Here is a 25,399-nt window from a genome sequence, read left to right as displayed (position 1 = left end):
TCCAGTATAATGGAGCTACTGCTTATACTGGCTTAGTGGTGGTGGAAAAGGTCACATGTACGTTAGTGAATCTGGCAGACTTCTGTGAATAAATGTTGTGCTTGGATGCATTGTGCTAACCAGTGAAGTATTAATTGTGATTCTCTAGTTTGTTGTATGTTATGTCCTAAAATAACACTGCTATAATCAATAAGGCTGATATTATTTTCAGAGGCACCAGTTACATTTCTCTAAATAAATACTTAGTACAACAGACAACCATAAATTACAATGCCACTTAAACAAAAATTAATAAAATATAATCTTTATTAAAAACACTGAGTGCATAGTTAAGCAGTTAAGTACAGAAGTTTTTTTATAGCATTCAAAACCTTCCTCTTTAACACAAATACGTAACACTGTGTCATTATGAGTAATGCAGCAGTGAGAAAGGACACAGATCACCTAAACCAAAGCTACAAAAAGGTTGAATTTGTTCATGTCTTACAGAAGAATGTTGAGAATGTGGTTTGGTTTAGTTTTGATGAGACGTTCTATATCTATATTGCCACTAATCTAACTGCTTCCACTTCAAACTTTAAGCCAAAAAGTGACAGGGCTAAGACATCATAGTTTCAAGGCACATAACAGATATTCAGAAAGTCATTGTAAAACTCAAGCTGATAGCATTAATAAATAACAGCATATATTTGTTGCGTATCAAGACCCTGAGAACATAACACTCACTGTCTTTTTCTTGCTTTTTTAAAGCTACATTATACAAAATTAGCGTTTCAGCGGCATTTGGCTGCTCTAGTGCTGTAATAAATACCTGTCAATTAAAAGTAAAGTCAACAAAAAGCATATTATCAGTCTTATTTTTATGGTTTAACTTTCCAGTAACCTTTTTTCTAATTTCATTCATTGCGTTTCATTCTTCTTTTCATTCATTTGTCATTTTTCATACTGTCAAATAGTACAAAATAACACTCACCATCACTAAACTTGAGTAACCAGTGGTTCCTTCAGATATGTGTTTCCTCCACTGAACTCTGTGCTCTGCCCGGCACACAGTCCAGCCAGCAGAGTCCCGTTCAAAGGGTTGCAGATGCCTTCAATGGCATAATAATCTCCCTCTGGATCTCCGTCGCCGTCATCTGTTTCCTCCCCTTCTGGCCCCTCGTCCTCCCACAGATTCGTCTTGTACTCGGTATTATCCACACATTCAGTCTCCCGATGGTAGAAGTAGCTAAAGTTGGAGACAATGACGGGGACTGGCAGTGAGATGGTGAGCACACCGGCAATGGCGCACATTGAGCCCACCAGCTTACCCCAAACTGTAATTGGGTACATGTCACCATAGCCCACTGTGGTCATGGTAACAACTGCCCACCAGAAGGCATGTGGTATACTAACAAAGTCTGTGTTGTGATAGTCAGCCTCTGCAAAGTAGATGGCGCTGGAGAAGAGGATGACGCCAATAAACAGGAAGAAGACGAGCAGGCCCAGCTCTCGTATGCTAGCCTTCAGTGTCTGACCGAGGATCTGAAGGCCCTTAGAGTGACGAGACAACTTGAAGATCCTGAACACCCTCACTAACCTGATGACTCTGATGATGGCCAGAGACGTTCCTGGAGAGGCTTCATTGTCCTTGGCCAGCTCCGTACCCAGAGTGACAAAATAGGGCAGGATGGCACAGATATCGATGATGTTCATGACGTCTTTGCAGAAGGTTATCTTGCTGGGAGCGCAAGCAAATCTTATGATAAGCTCAAGGGAGAACCAGCATATGCATATGGTCTCCACCAGGAAGAAGGGGTCCTGGAAAACACTTTGTGGAAGAGGCATGTGCTCGGATACATTCTTTGGCTGGGAGTGGTACCTGTAAAAATATTCCTGGAGTAAAAGAAGACACATATCAACCATACTTGTAAACCATAGCTGAAGGATCACTTTTACAAGACTACATATACACAACCTTTCTGTAACTTTCCAAATTGGTAAATTGAGTAATTTCATACAACTAAAAACATTAGAGAAATATTTTGGAACTTGGCTTTGGAATCTGTACCACTTTAACAGTTGCTAAAGAAGAACCATCATTGACAGAAAGTTTGTTAGCATAGCATTCTTAAATGAACCATTGCCAATTCCACTAAAAGTGGTTGCTAGTTTATATAGCTAGTCTAGGCCAGAGGAATGATGGGATTAACATTACCTGAAAGCCAGAAGAAATGTTTTCCCGTATGTACCAGACAAGCATTCTCATTAGGCTAAATGGGTGCCATCTTAGGGGTATCCAGTTAGATAATGTATCCGTGTTCCATCCGTGTTATAAAAGTCTTGCAGATAAAATAAATGTATTTCCTGAAATGTTAAACAATTTGTTCATTTTACAAACTGCTACTCAGAAAGGACTACTGTTTCATGGTAATCTTATAATCAATATAGACTGTTCAGTATGTTGTCCAAGATCTGATTGGTTCTCACTTTTAACACCATCATAAAAGTGTCTGACATCTGCGGCTTTACATTTCAACCATAGCTTCATTTATCTCTGTCACTCCACCTGTCTTTTCGTCATCCGTGTCTGTTATTAGAATCACATTCAAGCATTGGAGAGTGTCAGTTTAAAAAATCTTACACTTGACATCAAGTTAAAAGTGTGAAAGCGGATGACACGGATATAAGGGGATCAGTTTAGTATGCTGTAATGGGCTGTAAATACATTTCAGCATTGTTTGAATAAACATAGAGTATTCTTTTTGACTTTCTGTGGTCGTGTTTATTACTAAAGGTGGACATCTATGTGTTGATCTGCTCAAAGGGCTCTCCTAAGACTAAATATAACCCTGTGAGATCTCCGAAGAGAAACATGAGAACGTCTGCTCTCCCATCTCCACCTTGGTTGCTATCCTGGCTCCCTGGCCTCCACAGACATGAAACATTGCCGATGCAATTCAGTGGGTCTGCAGTTGACTTGGACTGGAGTAAGTTACAGTAGTTTCCTGGCAGGCTCTTGTGCAAAGGCACCCTGGCCTAGCACCGCAGTCCTCGAAGAATGTGTTAACATGACCCAATGTATGCCTCGCCGCCTGTGAGACCTTTTAGTCTCCAGTTCTAAGCCACGAGAAGGCTTTGGTTCACCTTTGCCCTTGTGCTCAGCCACTTGTGTGACCTTTTATTAACACACCTAACAGTCTCGTCACCCTGTCCTTTCTTTCCCTCGTTGTACTTGTACTCCATGCCCCATGGGTTACTGCCTGTACCCTTTAGCGCTTCCTGAATCCTAGTGTATCAAATTTAACAGCCGACTAAAATAATCCCACTCAAGCTTCCCTTACTCACCCTCTCTCTCTCTGGTTGGTGTCCAGACATATGAGAAAATAGTTCTTCACATGTCAGTATTTTTCCTCTTAACACGCTGTAGTACTCACAAGTGTGTGTTTACCTAAACACCTGCTTTGTGTGATATCATGTTTCAGCCTGACCCAAGCTGTTCACACATCCCATTCAAGACCTAATCCCAGGTGGTTTGGTTTGGGTGTCTTCTTTTACAGTTTTGGCAGGTGGCAATGAAATAATTGGTGTCATATTGTTTATAAAACTATGAGCACACAGTTTAAAAACGTTTGAATGGTAGAGTGCGCCTTTTTAAAATGACGACCAACAATATATTTTCTCATGTCCAACTCTTTACCGTTGACATATCAAATCTTAGGCCAAATGTTACAATGTAATTGTATTTATTTGGCCGTGTCCTCTCTTAATGCACATTCCTATTTATTTGTACAGTTGTCACCCACCTAAATGATATCAGGGTAAGTAAATCGTTTATTTTAATGGAGGATATTTACCACATTTAGTACTCATCAAGCCATTCACCTTACTTTAAGGGAAATTCGGAAACCCTAAAAACTTCCAATCCTTCCATCTTTGAGCCCTCTTTATACTATTCTTCCTCCCAAACATACACTTTGATCACACTACGTACCTCCCGGGCCTCCTTCTCATTCCTGAAGTCTGGCAGTGTCTCCAGGCAGAAGATGAGGATGGACAACACGATGACCATGACACTGATGATGGCTATGATACGTGCGCCCGATGAGGATTCGGGGTGCTCAAACAGCATCCACAGTCTTTTCTGGATTTCGTTGGTCGGCAATGGGGCCTCCTCATCTTTTGGAAAACCTTCGTCCTCCCTGAAGCGGTTCATGATGTCGTCTCCCAGCTCGTAGAACATCAGCTCATCCATGAAGATGTCCAGGGGTATGTTCGCTGGCCTTCGAAGCCTTCCGCCTGACTGGTAAAAGTATAGAATGACATCAAAGCAGGCGCGGTTTCGATCCAGGAAGAGCTCGTTTCGAAGTGGGTCAAAGTATCGTGACCGGCGCCTGGGGTCACCGAGCAAGGTATCAGGGAACTGGGCTAAGGTGCGAAGTTGAGTTTCATAACGCATCCCTGAGACATTGATGGCCAGTCTTTCACTCAGCGCCCACCCACTCCTCCACAGAGACCCAGAACGCCTGCTTTCTTTCTTGTTCTCCTTCTCGTTCCCTTTGATCTCCTGCACTCCTTTTTCCTCACAGTTGAGCTGGTTCTTCAGCTGTTTATCATTGTCTTCATCGCTTTCTTTCCCTCTGCCTCCTCTTTCGTCATCCTGTGAGTCACTGCTGTCCATTCCTCTGTGTGTCCCAGGCCAGGGAACTGTACAAACCACTCTCCTGAGAATTTGCAGAACAACTGGACTTAAAAGCAAACCCTGTCTGAAACCAGAGTGATAGTTCCATCAGTGGATTTGGTTTTCAATTGAATAGCATTACAGATGGCATGAGAAGCAAATTGCTGTAAGAGAGATAGTATAGTAAAAATAGTAAATATTCTCCAGGACAGATCTTATCATAGTTACAGAAACACATTGCTCAAAACTTTGCAAAACTTCCTTTTAAATGTTAATCAAGCACAACACACACAATCAAACTGAGGACTAAAACAATTACAAACAGGCAATGTTAGCTAGCGAGATGAAAGCATTTACTCACTAAGTGTAAAACAGCTGATGACAGAGACTAATGGCAGGATGTGGCTCATCAGGTTGTGTGTTTTCCTCTCTGTCATCATGTCCGTCTGTCATATACACAAAGTCCTTGATTAGCTTTCTACTTTCAGTCCTCTGGCAGCTAAACTCTGTGACCAGGTTATACTCAAACTGTGCTTCCAGTTGTTTGCTAAGGGAACATCCACGATCTTATCCTGTCCCTTGCTGCCTGACGTTGTCCGTCTTGACATTTTTTGGGAATGCTGTCCTGTTGAAATTCAATATCTGCTAGAGCCCTCTCCGACCCCTCCCCGTCCTTTCCCTCCATTTTAGCTATGAGGCAAGACAACCTTCAACCTTCCTATCAAATGTCACCTCTGCCTGGCACTACATGGTGTTACCGCCTCTAACAAGCATGGTACTCTGACTGACAGAGGTCCCTGACTGCTCCTCATTAATTAAAAAGCATTTGATTAGAATGTGCATTATTTAAAAGCAATTGAGCTCTCGTTACAGTCGTGAAAATGACATACACACTAAAGGAAAGCCAGTTGGCAGTTCATTTAAAGTTGCACACCTATTAACTCATAAACAGCAATGTGCATTTGGATTGTTTAGATTTGTTATAATTACAAATATAAAATGTAATGTAATTACCATTACCATCAACTCTTCTAAAATGTGTTGTACAAATAAATATAACAAATTATTTGCAACTGTAGGCTACCCTCATTTGGATCCTTGACCATTCTGATCAACATGTGGATTGTGTGGATCAAAATGTGAATTAGCATATCAGTTTACACAGAGACAAACATATTTACTTTCACTATGACTTGACATTGATAACCTTTTTTTAAATAGAGCACTGCGAGTTGACTGCGATCTTAGTTCCTTAGGACTTCATGGTTGTTTCATTAAAATCACCATGGCAAACAACAGCATGTTCTTACAGTAAGTACATGCTGTTGTTTGCCAACAGAGCCTTGTTGCTGGCTGGGATGTGTTGACATTTGGAATAAGCTACTGTGCCAGTCGTTGTAACTAATTTGACATTTGTGTTGTAATTGTTGAAAAGAAACAGAATGTGTTGTGTTAGCGACCAATCTTTCATGTAACCTTTATGTTAAACTGTGGTGTTTTTTCAGATGTTGCACAAGTGCTGTAATGTTAGCATTGGCAAAACGATTATTGCCACAATGTGCAGGAAATTATAATCCTAGCCTATTAATAGGTCGCTGAGGTGTAATACAGTAAGACAAGTATTAGTTTCATGTGTATGATTTGAGCTGTTGTTGAAACGTGTGACAGTTTAAATGTGCCCTATGGATACTTTTAAATACTTGAAAATGACATAAACAAAAATATATATCTATATATAAATAAATTGTGGACTTATAATAATGGAATTACAGGGTTTAAGTCATATTGCATGACATAATAATAATAATAATAATAATAATAATAATAATAATAATAATAATAATAATAATAATAATAATAGACAACATTTTTTATAATAATTGTAATATTTTCATGTGAAAGGCTTGTGCTAGTGTTTAGGCAATTTTTACAAAAAAAGGACAGAAATAACCATGCATGTTAAAAATAAATCATCCAACCAATAGGATTTATGGGAGGCGTGTGGCGCAGTGGTTAGAGCCTTGGTCTTGGGATCAGGGGGTCACAGGTTCAAACCCCACTGCAGTCAGCATGTCATTGTGTCCCTGAAGACACTTCACCTCAAATTGCTCCTGTGGGGATTGCCCACAGTATTGAGTATGCAAGTTGCTTTGGATGGAAGCGTGTGTAATACTAATGTAATTTATGTTATTTTACTCATCAACCTGAATCTACCAAACCAGAAACTACTGTGTATTTCCACCAGAGGGAGGTGATGTTTTGGCACAAAGGAGAAAAGACTGAAGGAGGCCTCTGCCGACATTTCCTCATAGCTGCCTTCAGTCACAGAAAGAATACACTGCTCTCTGCATTGCCACATTTCATCCCCATTTGGAGGCATATCATGTCATCAAATGATATAACTCAGACTGCACAACATGTATCTGACATCCTTTTGTATAAATGTGCTCATAAAGCAATAATCATGAGAATATGAAAGTGTTGACATAATAAATCAACACTAAATGAATATAAAATGCAGTAAGAAATTCTTCTAGATTGTATATGGTGTAGAGAATGTGGGTACGAACCACAGAGTGACGCCCCATAGAAATGTTATTTTTAGCGCAGTGCATCATAATCTCGGGTAAGGGAATACTGTGACAGAGAGGTAGGTGCTTCTGGTTCTGTAAAATGGCTTTTAATTCTGTCATGCAACTCTGCAGCCATGAGACCCTGTGACTCACGTGAGATGGCTGCACATACCAGCACAGCATTCTCCAAAAAAGAAAGAATTCAGGTCCATCTTAAAGGACAGAGAACACGACACCATTGGTCGATGTGAGTGCTCGTATATCCTGAAATCGTTTTAAATGTTGCCAGTTTTTGAATGATTTTAATAGTTTGTTTTACTTCGCATATTGACTGGCTAATGTGCCATTTTATTTGTGTTTTACAGCTGTATTTGTCTGCCTTTCATGTCTGTGTTTTATATGTTGTAACTTTGTACATGCTGCCCTTCTTGGCCAGGTCACTCTTGGAAAAGAGATTTTAATCTCAATGAGTTTTTTACCTGGTTAAATAAAGGATATATATAAAAAAGCAATGCTGAAATTATTAAGTGATAATTGCCTATACATTTTTCACTTTTCTTAAACTCTGATTTACCTTAACAACTCATGTTCACACACCTTTTCTTTGCATTGATTTATGGGTCTGTGGTATATCGGAACAAAAAAAACGTTAACTTATTTCACTGCTAACTGGTATTCTAATTGATAACTCTCCTACATGTATGTAGCTGATTAGAACATTACTGCCACATATTTTAAATTAAGACCAGTGCAAACCTGCTAATATGCTTATTTTCATAAAGTCATGTCATCAGGTCCTAGAATAGAATTACTCTTTAAACGTTAAGAAGTATTACATTTCATTTGATTTGACCATGTTTGTGTCCCCTTTCAAGGGTATTAGTAGTTACAGAAATGTGATATCAAGCCAGGAACCACAAATTACATAGCATTATCAATCTCAAATATCATATCACAAATATAGTTGACCTTAAAATTATAGATTACTTTTACTGCTTGCATCAACAGCACAATACGCTTAAACATCTAAGCGCCGTCGTGTCATCTTTCAGTTTCTTGAAAGACTTTGTTTTTTCTGTATACACACTTCAAGCTATATTAAATCAATCACTGTATTGTGGCTTCCTGTTCCTGACAGGCTGATGACTGTGACAGTCACTACAGAAGTCAGTATGCACAGGAGCACACATTTCATCCGTTAGAAAACTGACACGCCATTGATGTCACTTTTTCATTTATTTTAAGTTCATTTCAATGATTTTTAAGCAATTTAAATGTCTCTGAAAAAGCATCTCATGACTGTTAATCAGTTGTTCATTCAAGCTGCTATGGAGATTAGTTCACATTAGATCGCATTAACATTCATACATTTTTAGTCTCAATAGTAGAAATAAGTTCAATTATGACACTTTATTGATATGTTTCTATTTTTTCTTCAAAATATAAAAAGATAGATCATGAACATTCCATTGAAATATACTTTATACAGTTCTTGATGAGTTGTTCTTTGTGTCCCAACATTTCAAAAATAAAATCCGGCAGAAGTCACATCCAGACACTCCAGTGACCACCTCTTCTCCCCATTCACTCTCCTACTAAGACCGCAGTACAATGGACTAGTACCTATGTCTGTTTTATACATTTTGATGGCATGTAAAATGAACATACATCTTTTATCTTTGGAATGTTTACGTGAATGCATGATGCTAGCCTGTAATATTAGATGTATGCATGTCCGTATGACTGTTAGGTGTTAGTCACATTATTTCTCATTAAAACTATATATTCAATATATTTAAAAAATCGAGTTAGTACGATAACATTTCCTTTTAAAACAACTCTGGTATTATCACTTTGTAAAATAAAATATTAGTTTAGATTAGTGTGATTGCTAAGTCACTTTATGGACAGCCATAACGCCACTACACATGTGGTTGCAATCATCTGAACTGATGACAGAACATCTGTGTCTCAGGGAGAATACAGTAAGTGTCTATCAGTGGCATTCGTGGTGCAGATTGCATACAGTGTACTCAATTTAAAAAAAACAAAAAACATATTCAACAGAAACAGGCACATAAATGAAATAATATAAATGGATTTTGTAGAGGATGTGTCAACCAAGGACCACATAACACCTTCCAAACACCTGGAGAGGACATGTCATTATATTGTCACAACACAAAGTAGCCGTTAAGTTAACAGTGGCACCTACTAACCATGTAAAGCATTTTTGATCTTTTGGTTTATGGAGGAGGAAATCTTGAACATTGATTGCAGAAACTTTAAACAATAAAACAGACTTAGCACTCTCAACATTGAAACTCATTCTGTTCAACATGACTAAATCAAATGGCAGTATTATGCAATAGAAAACGGAGAGACATCTTTTTCAGCCTGGCATTGGCAGAGCAGTCACAATGAAGAGAATGAAGAAAATGGCGAAAGTAACAGTGAAACACAAGGAAAGAAAAAAGACAGAACTCGGCCATGGAAACACATACAGCTGGGTGGGGCACAACATGTTTGCAAGTGTGCACACCAAAGCTAGAAGTTTACCTTCTGAAATATTCATAAACAATCTTTTTGACCATCGAAGCCGTAGTTGCGTAATGCCTTCCGAAACGGGAACTTTAACAAGGGACCAAAACAAAATCCCACGGACCGTATTTGCAAACAGACAGAAGCTCTAAAACCTGTACAACCTTGAATTCTCTATGTAGTCTACATCACACGATATTCTGGTGAGCCTATAACTCTAATGTACTGGGAATGGATCGAGGACCATTCAGCTGCCTGAGCTGAGCCCCGGACCAGCAGGGCCTGAAACTCACTTCGAATACCAAACCAAGGACGAGGTGCTTGAAGCGCACTCAACGATGAGATGCTTTTTTTTTTACATCAATCTCCTCTCGGTGGACACTGGTATCTCTCATCCTCTATTTCTCGCAACACTTAAAAGTACTTCACTGACATCAGTTTGGAAGCTCTGGGTCTCTTTGATTGGTGCTCACGTAACTGTGTTGTGTGCTGTAACGAGCTGCCGACTAGCCAGCTGGATGACGCTAACTCCGTGGGTAAAGACAAATGCAAAGACCTGACCATCTAAAAAAACAACGACGAGCTACCTCTACACACTCATGCTGACACTGTGAGTGCGAGTAGTTTTCAGTTGCCTCTCGAAAGGAAGACGTTTCTGCTCTACGACACGGCACAGTGTTCATAGTTATCAGGACTGGATTCAGGACAGACAATGACAGGAGGCTAAGGGGATATGTCAAGACTCTGTCCCCCCCTCGAGAGATAATCAAGTCATAATGCATGCGTTTTTTACACATCACGGTGAGGTGTTCACATTATCGTTATCTATATACTAGAATTTATTATGTTAGAAAGAAAACACCGACATCCACACACACCATCGACACACCTGAGTCCTTTAAACCACACACAAACTTTGGAATGGCAGTTGGTTCCATGCAAACCTGAAATCTCTCTTGATTGTTTGCCAGTTTAGTAACTTTTATAGTCTGTTATTGGTCTTTATCGGATAACCCGCACTTGTATTCCCATGTTTCTACTTAGGACTAGTGGAACAGAACAGCCTATCCCAGAAAAAGCCTGCCATGGGACATCCAAGGCCTTCACGAATCTCGAGGCGTTGAAGATACTCTCGAGGTTCTCAGTTTGCCCTGCTACAATCATGTGACAACCCTTGTATTATTGCCAAAGTAAAAAAGCAAACGATGAGTACTAATAAAGCAGCCAAAGTTGCGGTATGGGGAAGCGGTTGTTTTACAACTGCTGCTGCTGTTGCTGCTGCTGCTACGGTAGTTGTGCAAATGATTCAAGGAGGAAAACATGGACTAACAACAAACAACCTTTGCGCAAATGCTGTAGTTTGGGAAGGTCTTCAATCAATGATCACTGTTGAGTGAATGGTCTAGAAAATATACTGCTCGATGCATAACAAAGTAAAACTGTGACAGCGGTTAAAAACACTGGAATGGGAATGTAGGGCAGTAGTAGCAGAGAGATTTCATCAAACAAAACATAGTTCAGGGTGTACTTTGCAAACATACATTTTTCAATATTCACATTTTTTTTACTTTTCAAAACAAAATATAGCTCTTCTCTGTCATTATATTCTTTTTTAAAACATTAATTGCATATAACATTTTTTTAATTCATTTTATATATACTTTTTTTGTATCTCTAGCACCCTTGTCTTCAACTAAGGGCTTGCAGAAAAGACAGTCATGCAAACTAGTCATGCTGGTAAACAAAGTTACAAAAATGCATTATCTTTTTTTTTTTTTTTTATCTCAGCGTCCGTCCTTCGTCGTCCCAACGTCTTCATAGGCGAGTCTTTCATTGCTCATTATCTCTTCAAAAAAAACATTTTCCTGGTGCTTGTGGGGAAAATAACTTTGCCCGCTCCTCATAACAAAATATTAACTTCCCATCTTTTTTCCAGGCCTTTGACTCCATTTCATGATGCCAAATCTTCTATTAACACTTGCATCTGATTTTTTTTGTCTTCCTTTCTGGACCTTTTCTGCTCAGAAACTTCCTCCGAAGCAACGGATAGGTGATTTGTTTATCAAAATATAGATTTGTTCTCTTTGTACACTTCCACATGTGCTCTACTCTTTGTCCATTTCGTCTCATTTTCCCCTTTGCTTAAGGGCTCCCCTGATGGGCCATCCTTATCTTGACATCGACTTGGCAGTCGTTGGCAGCAAGAGGGACAAGAGAGAGATGGGGCAGTATTAAACTCTAGATTGTTGTGCCTTATTGGCAGTGTCAGCCTTTGTTTAAGGAGAAGCAGGTATCTGATTGGTCCCTTTCATCAGAATTTCCAGCTAATGTCCAGCTTTATGTGACGTAAAAGTGTCCTTGTGACAAGGGTCTCCTTTACGTTTAAATTTAGGCAAGCCAATATCCCTCGATATCGAAGAAAGACTGAGATTGTCTCTTAGACTTTTGTCTCCTTGGGTCAGTCTTTTTGCTCCTCCTGTCTCACTGTGTCAGTCAGACATGGAGAAATACATGTAATAGTGAAATGTGCATATAGGAATGGGATGCTAGTGGCAGTTAAATTACTTTTAGAGGAATGTTTTTGTAATAAACAGAGGCATTGGGCAGTGTGAGGGTGAGTACAAGCTCATCCTCAATGGACTATTCCTCCTATTCTACTATACATGACATAAGGTCATTCAGCAAGTGCTTGCTATAGGACCTTTGGTTTTCCATATAGACTTTCGGGCAAGCACATGAGAGATAAAGAGAAGTATTTTTCCACCATTTCCTTATAGAGAATGCTTCAGGTAAATGCCACACGGCCGGTTTGAGCTAATGCTACATGTGCTTCATTTGATCAACTCCATCGTTTTCTTTCAGTACTTGTGAAGAGGGCAGTGTTTCAGTCTGATAGAAGTGAATGGAAGACATAGGTTCAGTGGCAAACAAGCTATACAAGTGCTAAACTTGAACGAGGGGTTATAGTATGAGTGGTAGTAAATACTGACTTCTTATGCACTGTCTGTATTTAGTGCATTTTTTTGGAATGTAAAGTTTTAACAAGTAAGACCAATCTTTTGTCTCTCATGTACTATAGTATTTTTTTTCTTCACTGTAAAAGGAACCCAAGAGGAAAAATGACATCTATAAGATCCCTTGAATGCATAAATTCCTCTCTCTTCCAAGCGTTGATGGATTGAGTTATTCCCCAGCCAACAAATGCTACAATATGTTAGCAGAGATGCTACATTGTTCATTCAGTCCTTCGTGAAGACAAGTGTTTTTTCAGAAAGTTGCTCAGTTGCTGCTCAGCACTGTAGGCGGTGCGGAGTTGGTCATCATACATGATGGCGAGTATAGTGTTGACAGAGAAATGTCATCTGGAATGTGTAATCAGGAGTCCTTTTCTCCCCCAAAAGTGTGTCAGTGCAATGCTCAGTCAGTTTGCCGAGGAGGAAAAAAAGAAGTCAGTCAGGCAGTTTTCAAAAATGCGGTGCGGAGTTCCAAGAGGCTGCTTTGGTAACAACTTGAGGAGCAGACCATGTGATTTCTTAAATTCATGATTAACCTCGGGTGTCTCTCTTGTCCCCCCAGAGATCTCCTTTAAACTGTCCATCCGTGTCACACCTGTAGCTTACGTGGCTCCCGCCGCAAATTTGTGTTTACCGGTTACTGACTCCTCATTAGAGAGAAGGCGAATGCTAGAAACTTATCACTGTGAAGAAAAGAACAGAAAGCCATTAATATTAACTGCACAGAGATTACACAGACTTTGTAATCAATCATGATCGGGAATGTATAACTTCTAACATTACGTGGAAGCACTTGTATTGGTTTAGAGGTTCTCAACGAATATAAACCAATCACATATTTGGAATTGGCCAATTACATTGTTTTCCATGTCATGGGGTTACTAACATTAGACAACAGGGATATAGTCAGGGATTACCATTACCTGTACACTGCTGGTTAACTGTGCATGTCAGAATGAAGTGCACACATTTAAACTGTTAAGACATTTCTAATGCAGCGACAAAGACAGTCAACAAGCAGAAAGTTGGGACATCTTGAAAAACACAATTCAAGAAATGGCGACTGACAGTGTTAGAAAAACAATCGGTACACTGAATGAGACACACTTCCAGCCGACTGACCAGCACCCCCCACTCTGCCAAACAGGAATGAATTAAGTGCAGATAACTTATAAAATCATGTGATAGGGAGAAGACAACCGGTTCATGTGTGTGTGACTCAGTGTGTGTGTATAACTGTGTACAATTCATGGAAAACACATGTTTGACCGATGGACACTACAAACATACTCCATTCTATTGAAGGACTTTTTCACATTCAAAAAAAAGTTACACATCAGTTTGACCTAATTTCAAGAGGCTTAACCCTTAGACTGAATCAACCACAGGTGCAAATCCAAGAAGCCGTTATCCAACAACAGAAGTTGAGCAATTTTATGGCAAACAATTCCTGTATCACATGTGCTGGCATGATGCATTATTTACCAAGAGATTAAACACCTCTGTTGTGGGCTCAACAGCAAACATCAACCCAATATAAAACATTATTCTTTATTGCAGATGGATTATGTCTTCACTTGCTCTTCGTTTCACCCTCTTCCTCTGTCAATGTCCTCTGTATATCTGCAGTTTCCCTGAGAAAAGCTGTTAGCAAGACAAGTGCATATGTTCTCGCCTTATAGTGAATGTAAGGGATTTAGTTCAATGAAAGTAAAAGCCCTTATACACACTACAAGCAACCGTGGCTTACAGAAAAAAAACAGCGGCTATTAAGCTTATCCACCAAGGATGCTAACCCAAAAGGCATAAACGTTGTAGTTGTATTGAAATAGTGTTATGTGATATGCCTCTTCATGCAGATCTTTCTAAGAGTAACATGACCTGGTGTCAGATGCATAAAAGTGTGTCATTTCCCAAATATGTCAATATAAAAAGTTAACATATCTTAATGTCTAATTAAAAAAATCCTGTATTTGCCTTCTTCCGTGTCACAATGTAAAAACTTTTGCTATTATTGGATACTCAAAATAGTCTTTGTTTGGACACAAACCAGACTTTGTCTTTGTTGTTTTCCTGGCAGTATTCACATCCTGAGAGGTGCCAAGGAGCTTTGTCTTGGACAGCATATTATTCACTGGTGTTGTAAATCATAACATCTTATGGATGGATGATACTAGTAGTTAAAATAAATAGTCCAACTTCTTGGTGAACTTTTCTGATCAGTGCAATTTGACGATTGATATATCCATATAGATAATTACATAACACTCATTACGTGTATATTTTGGGATGGATGGATATATTTGAAAGTGGATCAAAGTGTATTTTTCTCCTCTGTGTTTTACAAATAAAAAGACTGTAATAACTGTCATTTTCAAACTGCACATGTACCATGCTTTCGGGGTGCATTAGCAAACGCCTTTAAAATGTACATGTGCTTTACATGTATGAACAATAGACTACAGTGCATTTGTCCTGTGTAGGACCAGCATGTGGAAGTAAACAAGCCATAACAAAGAATGCACTTAGATGTTTCCTTTGGTATTTCAACTGAATTAATAATAGCTTGCTTTAAATATCATGTGGACACAGTATAGTAAAATAATAAACAAACATACTCTCTTTTTGAAATACACTCCTAGGAAGTACGTATTCATAATCAGAAAGAAAGGTTAGGAGCAAACTCTTCATATGAAATCCAACGCTGTTAGAATAGGTTTTAAATCGTGCTCACAAAATGTACATAGATATATTAATTCCGTATGACTTTAATGTATTCACATGTGTAGATACAGATATGTACATATTCAATAATAACCACTGACCTATTAATAAGCATTGCTTGGAAGGTTTAGCTAGTTAAATCTAGCTAGTTCGAATGAACTCCTAAATTGACATCAGAGCCTACGGTGGCCTCATAGAGGCACTTACAACATCTGCCTGTTTTGTATGTCAGAGTTTCCCATTTGCATCGGCCACATTTATGTGATTTGAAGCTCAATAGAACCACATTGATGACATTCTTCAGATAGATGTTGATACAATACAAAGCAAATATTAACAAACACTTAGATCTATATCCATAAATGTTAAAGTTGTGTGTGCATGTTATTTAACTCACCCATTCTCAGTCAATTGTGGCATTAAAGAAAAGCATCTAACTGCAGATATATAACAAGGAAAGACATTTTCCTTCAGTGCAGAAAAATGTACATTCCAAATAAAGTGTTACCAGTATAAGTCAGAGTATCGCAACATCCACATTGTGGAGTAATTGTAACGTTATACAGTATGCATGTGCGCTTCAAAGGTTGCATGAGGTGTTGTGCACTGACAGAAGTGATGTGAGCAATAATGACGGACCAAGATGCAGGTTCGCTGATGTGGACTAAGACGAGCTTTGAGTGTGAACCCGGGTCAATCGACATGTGTCATTGTACACATGACATGTTCACATGAATGAAACATGTGCTATCCCAGAGTGTCCCTACCTTTGCTCAGTTCAGGGTAACAACAGACATTTATGAGCTAAAAACGCTCAGATGGAGAAACAAGACCCTGCATGCTGTTTTAGATATCTTCAGACGACACTAAATTATTGAATTTCTTCGACATCATAATGGTGAAATGTAACAGTATTGAGAGTAAGCATGACTGTATGCAATATGAGTCTGAAAATATGTGCAGTGGCCTTCAAAAACCCGTATCCGATTACTAACAGTGACTGATCGATATGTGAATGAGACAATACAACTTTTACAAACATCTCAAACTCCAGTCAACAGATACAAGCAAAACATTCAAGTGATGTCATAACTATCACCCTGAATCATAATACTGCATATCTAAGTTCTCAAAGTTGAGGGGTCTGGAAGCACGTTGATTTTTAGACAAAATGGGAATGGGGAATATAGATTATGACTCACGCAACTCCTCTCCCTTTACATCTGCAGAAGTTTCGTTCCCCTCGTGAAATCAGTCCTACTACTTTCTGTTTGTTCAGGAACGAGTTAAATACAACATTGCATCTTTTTCTGACAAATGTTTTTCTAGACAATCAGTGGTACAGAAAGTTCATTCCTTACAATGAAATACACAATACCAGTTCAAGTGAAAAAAATATAAAACTGTTACAAAACGTAAACAATTAAAAATGGCAGTCACACCATCGAAACGTTTACAGGACCATTAAGACCACATTGATTTGAAATAAAACAAGACAAAAGGCTCATGATGTCATTGTAATACTTCTCAGAACAGATACATCAAAGTAGACTGCCTTCAAAGTCTGTGCAAGATTAAAAATAGATCTGCATATTTACATATGTATGTGCACAGCATGGTTTCCAGCATTAAAACAATATTGCATGTTTATTGCATAAGTGAATGTCTTTTTTTTGCTCAACTTTAAACATAAGTTCAACTTATTTCATGGGAAGATGGCAATCCGAGGGTGGAGCTCAGTTATAAAAATAAAAGCTATACATTGCCTAATAACATATATACTTAGAGGAATGGTATTTTGTAACCACTGTGATGTTTTTTTTTAAAGATAACAAACATATTGCGTTTTACTTTATTATTTTTTAGACAAAATAAACCAAAGAAATGGAAAATATATATAAAATAAAACAGATGAAGAAGCAAAACAGATATATTTTTTAAATTTAGATACGTGTGATCGGGTATTTCTCACTTGTTAAATCTATACGGTGTGCGTATTATCCAACATGCAGGTTTCATTGGTTAATAAATTAACCTGAATGTTAGTAAAGTGCTTGTATTTGTTCTGAGTATATCATTAATTATGTAGTCACTTGCATATGACTTTATAAGTATATTTGTTCTACTTCGTTTATTGCGATAAGTAGCTTTTTGAATACATTGCACTTAGATTTCTTTGAACAATTGTAGGCCTACATACAGTATAAGTACATTTACAGAAGTGTCCTGATTAGCATTTCTTCAAGGGTCGACATTTACTATCATTAAATAGATTATTAACCGAGGATGTGATGGCTTAATTGTGCTATTTTGCCAAAGACACTGGCAGCTCTACTCGTGAGGTCCTCAGCTGCAACAGAATATATAATTTACTCCAGTTTCAAACACTAATAACGCACTAAACTATGCCTTATTACTCCTCAATATCCTTTATCAGTGAAGAACAAACTGGGCTGATAATCTTTTATTGGCTAGTTGAGTCGTATGGTTTTGCTAACAAACAGCATTGCATATAAGCAAGCTATGTGGTCAGAAAACTATTGCACATAAACAAAGAAAACGCTTGTTTGTTGTAACCGTTCCCAACAACTAACCCTAACCCTAACTCGTGGTCCATCTATATATCCGCCTATATATTATTGAGAAAAATAAATAAAACATTTAAGTAATGTATTGTTCATATATATTTTTTTAGGGGCATATCATGGAATAAGTATTTTCATTTTGGAATATGATTGTTATAATTGCATATGATGCATAAGATGATGATATAAAAAGGTATTAGATAACATGCGTGCAACTGCTAAAGGAAGTGGCTGAATAGACCTTTACCTGTACACTGGAAGCAATTGCATATGGAATGTAAAAAATAAATTATAATTTTTGGGCTACATAATTTTGATAGTTCTTATGGTACAATATTTCTTTTTCTTTAAGCTCAGTTTTTCTTCCTTTTCTCTTTGATATTTCGCTGTGCTGTGTAAAATAGCAACATAAAGTGATGTTACGATGATGAGATAGAAAATTAAATGACTGAGACCTGTAGAAGCCGAGTCTGTCTTTTAGAGAGACTTACCAAATTGATGTCTGCACTGTACAAACATCAATATTCACATAAGAGAGAAAGTAGAAAACTTTTAAACATCAATTTATAAATGTTTTTTTTTCTTTGGCTAAATAAAGTTTTTTATTTCTCTGGACAGTGTTTGCTTTTAGTTTGGTCCAGAACATTTAAAAATGAATCCTACATTTAAAAATGTAACTGTGCACGTATTTTTTTTTAACTCGTATCTATTTTAGCATATCTTCTAATAATTCAAAATATCAATGTAGCCTTGAAGCTAGAATTTGTACTTGACCCCATCAGCTAACCTGATCATCATAAACCAAAAGATTCACAAGACAAGGGGTTTCTCTCTTTCGACATTCAACTTCCTCTTTTCTTATTGCTATCTTTATGCACAGTGTACAATCCAAATGGAGGCGATCAGTCAGCAGCTAATCCACCGCGAGCATCCAATCGTTAACATCCTTTTTTTATTGCTACAAAATGGAGGGGATTGGGGAGCGACAGCGGCGCAGGGGTCCCGGAGCCTCGTAGTTTTCAAAAGGGGGGCTAGTGATGGGAGCGAGCCGCAGTGAAGACCCCGCCATTCCCGATATGTTAGAAAGACTGCGAGATTTCTCGTAGCCTGTTGCAATTTTGAGAAACCGATTGATTCATTAGTTTATATTTTGTGTTTTGAAATGATAAGCAAATAAAATACAATAAATAATGGTTAATGGTTTGATCATTTTGACAGATTTTAAATATATGTTTTTTTAAGGTTACATAGTATTGAAACATGAACATGAGGTTTAAGATGTTATCAGAGGAAAAATAAGAAATTGTAAAGAAGCACATAAGTGGAGAGAATAAATCAAGGATAAGAAAATGTTATGACAACATAAAGACATATAAAGGACAGACAAGGACACACACAGACAAGACAAGACAAAACAAGAAAATGCGAGTTATGATATGTCTTTTTTTTTCAAAACAGAAAAGCAAAATATTATTTGATAGTAACAGATTTAACACCTTAAACTGGCTTGTTGAATAAAGCACCCGACATTTACAACATGAAGCATAATGTGCAATGTGCAGGTGATTTAGACATCGTTTTTTGCCACACTTATAGAGTAAAACACAAACACGACAAGTAAATACTCTGATATCACTGATACAGCGTAGTCGTTGACCACATGAAGCTTAAGAGGGAAAAGCTCAAGGATACAGCACCAATGAAGAACACATGTGGAATAACACTTTCCTGTGATTTTGCTTCAGAAACAGCCAGATTAGTGTGAGCTTTAGTTTCATTTAAACTTCAAATGGCCAAAATAAAAATGTTCTCCCTGCAACATTTAAAAACTCTTCCTATCCGTAGGTTTATCACCTTGTAATGTAGACATGTTGTTTACAGTGGGAAATGACACACGGTCCACTAAATACATGGTAATTTCACCATTTTACAAATTAATTTATCTAAAATATAACAGATTTCCCACTGTGTCCTTTCCCGCTGTATATGGGTGTAACACAGCATGCATATATTAAACTCCCTCTGTAGGAAGCGTCCACAGAGGAGACAGTGTTGTGCTGACGGAGTGTTGTTGCATCAGGTGACGTTAAAAAAAGCACCATTGGTAGGAAGCAGTTACTCCGCCCTAACAATGGCGAACTGACCCAACATGGATGGAGTTTTACAGTTTCTGTGAAGAACAAGATTCATTATGTTGTCTGGAGAAGGATTGTTGACATTTGAACCCAAGATTTTCTATCCCTTTAACTCCAACTGCTTCTTTCTTGATGCAACATGCATGTGTACCAGACCTTTGTTTTACACTAAAAAAAGATTACTAGCCAACTATTAGCACATTTGACCAAAATTGTATGAGATTATAATTGCTGACTCCACTTTTAATAAAGTGCAGTTACACTATATTGCTTACAGATAAAGTTATATGTTTGTGAAACTCCAACCATCACTAGGCCACAGTTAGACAACAGAGAACACCCATTGGTACAGAATGACGCCCTTTGTGCCTTCCTGCAGTACTGAAAGAAAAAGTATATCGTGGTGCACCGTAGCTACCACTCCACCACTCTAGATTATGCATCATTTGAGCCAACCATAAATAAAAGTCCTTTTTTTATTCTGACTAACTCAGGCACATTAGTCTGATGGCAACTCAGTGAAGTATCGATGATGCATTTTCACCGGGTTTCTCACAGATGTCTGAGAAGCTGTCTGGTCAATCTGTGGTGGGGCCTCAATCTCAAGTTTCAGTCCAAAAGTATTTTGTCCAAACCACCCAAATGTTCCCAGACAAATGGTCAGGTTGCATCAAATGGCAGCCATTGTTGTGATGCTGAATCAGCGTCGTGGAGCAACAACTGGAAGGAGAACTACAACAATGCTGCAATTCAATGCAGACCTTCTTTTTTTATTTTTAAAGGTAGTTATTGTAAATATGACATTAACATTATCTGGTAAACCTTCACTTAACAACCCAACTGAATAGCTAATTCAAGTTGTTATACTATTTATGATCTGCATTTATTTTCTATAGCGTTTGAATGTATTGCATGCATTCAGTCATTAGCTCTCTTTATGTTATAGTTTTAATTGTTAATGGCGCACTTCACCATTGCTGTGCTGGCTTCACATTGCATTCACACGAAGAAGGGATTCACAGGAAGCAATGTACGCATGAAATCCATCTTAATTTCTTCTCATTTGAATATGTAGTTTACTGTATGCTCTATGTCACAGAGTCAGAGCTGAGCACTAACACCTATTTTCTGCTAATGCAAAAAGACTTCTGCTCTTTTTCACAAAAAAAGAATTTGAGATATATTACATCTCAAAGGATAAAGATATAACTATGATATAAAATAGACAACTTAAATGCTTATTTACTTGGTGTTTATTAATTTAACTGTTATAGTAATGCCCGAACAGCTCATATATGTTTTAATTCAGCTGAAATGATAAGTTAACGTCATTAATAATGACGAGTGCCCTACAGATTTGAAGTATTCATTTCGGGAATTATTAGAACTAAAGTTGGGAAGCCCGTTTTTGAAGTTACAACAAACGGATTTGATTTTACTTTGAAAGTCCTTTAGATCTATTCTTTGTGCTAAAATTAGCGTGCAGAGCGAAGTGAGAAACAATGAAGGGAATGACACAGTGCGATCAACAGACTACAAACATGTTTCATATTCTTTAACCAAAATAAGATGATAAGGTGGTCAGGTTGGCAGTATTTCATTCTGTCACTTTTTTAAATGGATTTGAACCATTTAATTGGCTATTTTTAGTCTGAAAACAGAGCATTTAGAACACTTGTCAAGTGTGATATAAGTAAAATATGCATAAGAGAAATAAAGAGTCCCTATAAGTTGATCAGATGAAGGTGAAACTGATGAAAATGTAACAATAACATGGTTCTGATGAATTTAAGATGTACTCAAGTGACCCGTTTAGCTGGCTAATTAACACATTCTTTAAGACGGAGATTGTTTTCATGCAGGACAATAATAAAGCTGATAAAGTTAATCATGTCTGAGCCACTGCTGTCTGTCACGGTCTACCAGCTTCCTCCTCACGGTGCTAAGTACTGTATTTACAATATCAACAGGGCTTTGTGCTCTGGGATCCTCCACCAGGGGAAATACTGAGTGGGCCTGTCACTGTTCTTCAGTGGTGACATCATTCCTGCCCAAAGTCACACTTCATTTACACTACGGAGGCAGTCTGTACCTACCTACAGTCACTCTTTAGTTACACTTGCACTGCAGTGGCGGCCTGGGGATGGGATGGAGAATGAGTGTTAATCACAGGAGGGAAATGTAATGGAGACACAGAGGAACAGAGGGAGGAGGAGCTGCAAATATTCAAGGGAATGATCATGTAAAAATAAACTGAAAACTTCTATCTTGTATGTATGGAGAAGGCTGAGAGCTACTTGACTTCTCATATTACGTAATTCACATGTTCTATAGTTTCATGAGCTTGCTGTGGATATGCTGAGTGTTCAGGAGCTATTCTTGGCATCGCCCCATACTGTTTCATTCTTACGTGGGTTCAATTGCCTGTAAAAGATGGTGTGATCTCCTGTTATCCAATATTACACATCCATACAGTATGGATGTGTCTTTTGGGAGAACTAGAGGACATGCAACTGTATCCTTCATCCTCTTGTTAGTCGGTTATACATACCTACAGTATATGTGTCTGCTGCAATCATTAAAGCTCAAATCCACTTAATCTATATACACTTCTCAGGCTTATATATGAATATCGATGTATGTAGTCTACGTATACACTTTCTGTATTGTGTGTTTTCTCTCAGGCTCAGAAAAAAAGAATATTTGCAGATTGTTGTTAAGACATGCAAGACAATGTAGGAGAAGTTGTACAAACCACTTACAACGACAGAGAGGAGGACAGTGACTTGCTTTCACACATAACGAGGATATTAAACGTAGCATTCTTTATTTAGTTGTAGCCTGTTGCACTGAGCCTGAGCTTAAGGCATAAACAACGATATGTTGTGACCAATAAGTAAATATTATAAAACTGTTAGTCCCATGAAATAATTACAGCCACAATTAATATCATGATTATGAAATGATTGGGTAATGGAGGGATGGAATGGGGATTGAGATCGAATGAGCTTTTGCTAAATATAGCAGCTATTTTATTAATAGATTTAGTATTTGTTAAACCTTATCATAGCACATGTTGAGTATCATTTATGTGGGTTCATCCTATTGTTGAGGCAGATGGTTTGAATTTGGTTAGAAAAATACATTCATATTGTCTAAATCAGGGGTGTCAAACTCAATTTCATCGCGGGCCACATCAGCATTATGGTTGCACTCAAAGGGCCGGTTGTGACTTTAAGACTTTATAAATATACATATATAATATATTTAATATATATAAAATAATGTATTATGATACATAACTTCCTCTGCATTGGATTATTACCGGATAGTGTAATAACTTCATAATTAACTACGTCTGAAAGCAGAAGTCCAGGGCAAATAATTGCAAGTCTCTTCAGTGCGCATGTCACAAAACAAGATGCATTGTGGGACATGTAGTTTATGGGCAACGTGCTCCTGTAAAGTGGCGTGTAACCGTATAATAAACTTATTATATTCTTTGTATGCTCTTGCGGGCCACATTGAATTAAGTCGCGGGCCGGATTTGGCCCCCGGGCCTTGAGTTTGACACCCCTGGTCTAAATAATCCTTGGAAATGTCCTAAAGAAGTTAGATGTTGGCCGTTTTTACTCGAATTGATTGATTGTACCGTATTGTTGGCAATTTCCTTTATCAATCCAATTGAGAGAAGTGAGATAGTAGGTGAAAGTAAAACTCAAAGCAGAATACAGGAAGAACAGAGGGGAAGTCAAAACATCAAACAACAAGACACGGTTGTAAAAAACTCAAAGACATTGAGAAAAAAATAAAATACCAAAACAAACAGCAAAATAATTACTATTTCACAAATAAATATAACTAAATCCTCGACGCATTGAAAAGATAAACCATACACAACACAAAGCGCTACAAAACCATAAAACTCCACAGAAATACTTAATAAAAGATGCACACAACATGTTGGAAACAGAAGTAAATAAGCACAAAAGCTCAATACATAAAAGAAAAAAAAAAACTTGTACACAAATATATTGAGGAACAGAGGAGAGGAGAGAGAGAGAGACAGAGTGAGATCCTTAAGGCCTCGAGGAGGGAGTGGGCAACCAGAGGGGAGATTGACCGTTTGACCTCAGTGAGACATGCATATTGCATTGGCACAGGAAATCAAATGGCCAACAATCAAAGAAACTTAAAAGCTTAAGCTGGCAAAGACATCGTATGCGTGTGTCTACGAACTAAATCACAATTGAAGCACACAAGAATTACATTCAGACAGCGTGAGAATCCCTCTTTAAACGCAAGGAGAATGTTTGGGTCGACCATTTTGCTACTTTTCTAAATATTAAGGACTGCTTGGTTTCCCTTTAATTACAGATGTGTTGTAACCAATTGTTAGTTTGAGCCATTAAAATGTATGAATGTAGCCAAAGATGCATTTACACACACACCGGCGAGAGGATGTCGATGGTCAAACAGATCTCGTTTCTTTGGTATGTACTGTAAGCACCCATGCATAAGGCTCATAATATTACCGATTACAGATCTCTTACAGTGAATCACAGTCCAACCCTAAAGCTCCAACTAGCAGCTTCAGCGCTGATTTCTTTTAAACTCCTGATTTGCTTTAAAGAGGGATTTTGTAGCACTTTAATCGCAGTAAATACATATCACTGAAACTGAAGCAATGTCAGGGACCTGTAAGTGTCGGACAGCTCGAAGCTTTCTTACCTTGGACAGCATGTATTTTCAAATCTGTCTTAGCATTTGTCTGATCATTAAGTGTTTCAGTCACCTAGTGCAGCTCATAATCCTTTTGATTTCTCTCCAGGTGTATACATATACAAAAAGGTCCCGAACTGTGGACTACACTAGGCACTGAAAGTACATGTTCGAGGGAATAGTATCTCAGATCCATGACACGCTCAAAACACACTGTTTTTGGCTTGGTTCATCAAATAAAATGTTTCAAAGTTTGTGTTAAGCGTGCCATGTTTCAAGAGGTACTAACCCTTGACCCAGATGTGCCCCTGACCCCAGTGACCTTTAGCCTTGGATATATGATTGTCATAAAACACTGCACTGCAGGGGAAGCGATTACGGCTCGCCAATTGATTTGACATACAATACAGCGTGTGTACATGTATCTATTCACACGTCTAAGCAC

The 25,399-nt window shown here is 38.1% G+C and overlaps 2 protein-coding genes across 5 annotated transcripts in view; both read right to left on the bottom strand.

Annotated features, from left to right (window-relative positions):
• Positions 1–282: 282 nt before the first annotated feature.
• Positions 283–5,325, bottom strand: LOC117464721 (potassium voltage-gated channel subfamily A member 2-like). Of its 2 annotated transcripts, none has more exons than XM_034107341.1 (3): positions 5,022–5,325; positions 3,974–4,824; positions 283–1,875 (listed from the first exon to the last, which is right to left on the bottom strand). In XM_034107341.1, exons 2-3 carry the CDS (start codon positions 4,658–4,660, stop codon positions 979–981), a joined length of 1,584 nt encoding a protein of 527 aa, XP_033963232.1. In that variant the 5' UTR covers positions 4,661–4,824; positions 5,022–5,325; the 3' UTR covers positions 283–978. The 2 variants fall into 2 exon arrangements, with proteins under 2 accessions (XP_033963232.1, XP_033963233.1); XM_034107342.1 differs by having other exon boundaries at positions 3,974–4,745.
• Positions 5,326–8,615: 3,290 nt separating this feature from the next.
• LOC117464719 (voltage-gated potassium channel KCNC1-like) overlaps positions 8,616–25,399 on the bottom strand; it is a 58,846-nt gene continuing 42,062 nt past the window's right edge. For 2 of the 3 annotated variants that reach the window (XM_034107338.2, XM_034107340.2), the window contains one exon: positions 8,616–13,471. Coding sequence is in view for 2 of the 3 variants with exons in the window: in XM_034107340.2 (XP_033963231.1) it covers positions 13,458–13,471 (14 nt within the window). In the remaining variant the exon portion in view is untranslated. Of the gene's footprint in view, positions 13,472–18,631; positions 19,205–25,399 lie in introns of those variants that run through there. The other variant, XM_034107337.2, reaches the window with a different exon arrangement.

Source organism: Pseudochaenichthys georgianus, chromosome 19, assembly GCF_902827115.2.
Source record: "Pseudochaenichthys georgianus chromosome 19, fPseGeo1.2, whole genome shotgun sequence".
NCBI lineage: Eukaryota > Metazoa > Chordata > Actinopteri > Perciformes > Channichthyidae > Pseudochaenichthys > Pseudochaenichthys georgianus.
The sequence above is the reverse complement of the archived record's forward strand: the minus strand, read 5'-3'. Positions and strand labels throughout refer to the sequence as shown.

Excerpts from the sequence above, each read along its gene's own strand:
- LOC117464721 (XM_034107341.1), bottom strand. The coding sequence starts at position 4,660 with ATGGACAGCAGTGACTCACAGGATGACGAAAGAGGAGGCAGAGGGAAA. Across the intron at positions 1,876-3,973 it reads ATGAGAAGGAGGCCCGGGAG|GAATATTTTTACAGGTACCA; the intron begins GTACGTAGTGTG and ends CTTTTACTCCAG.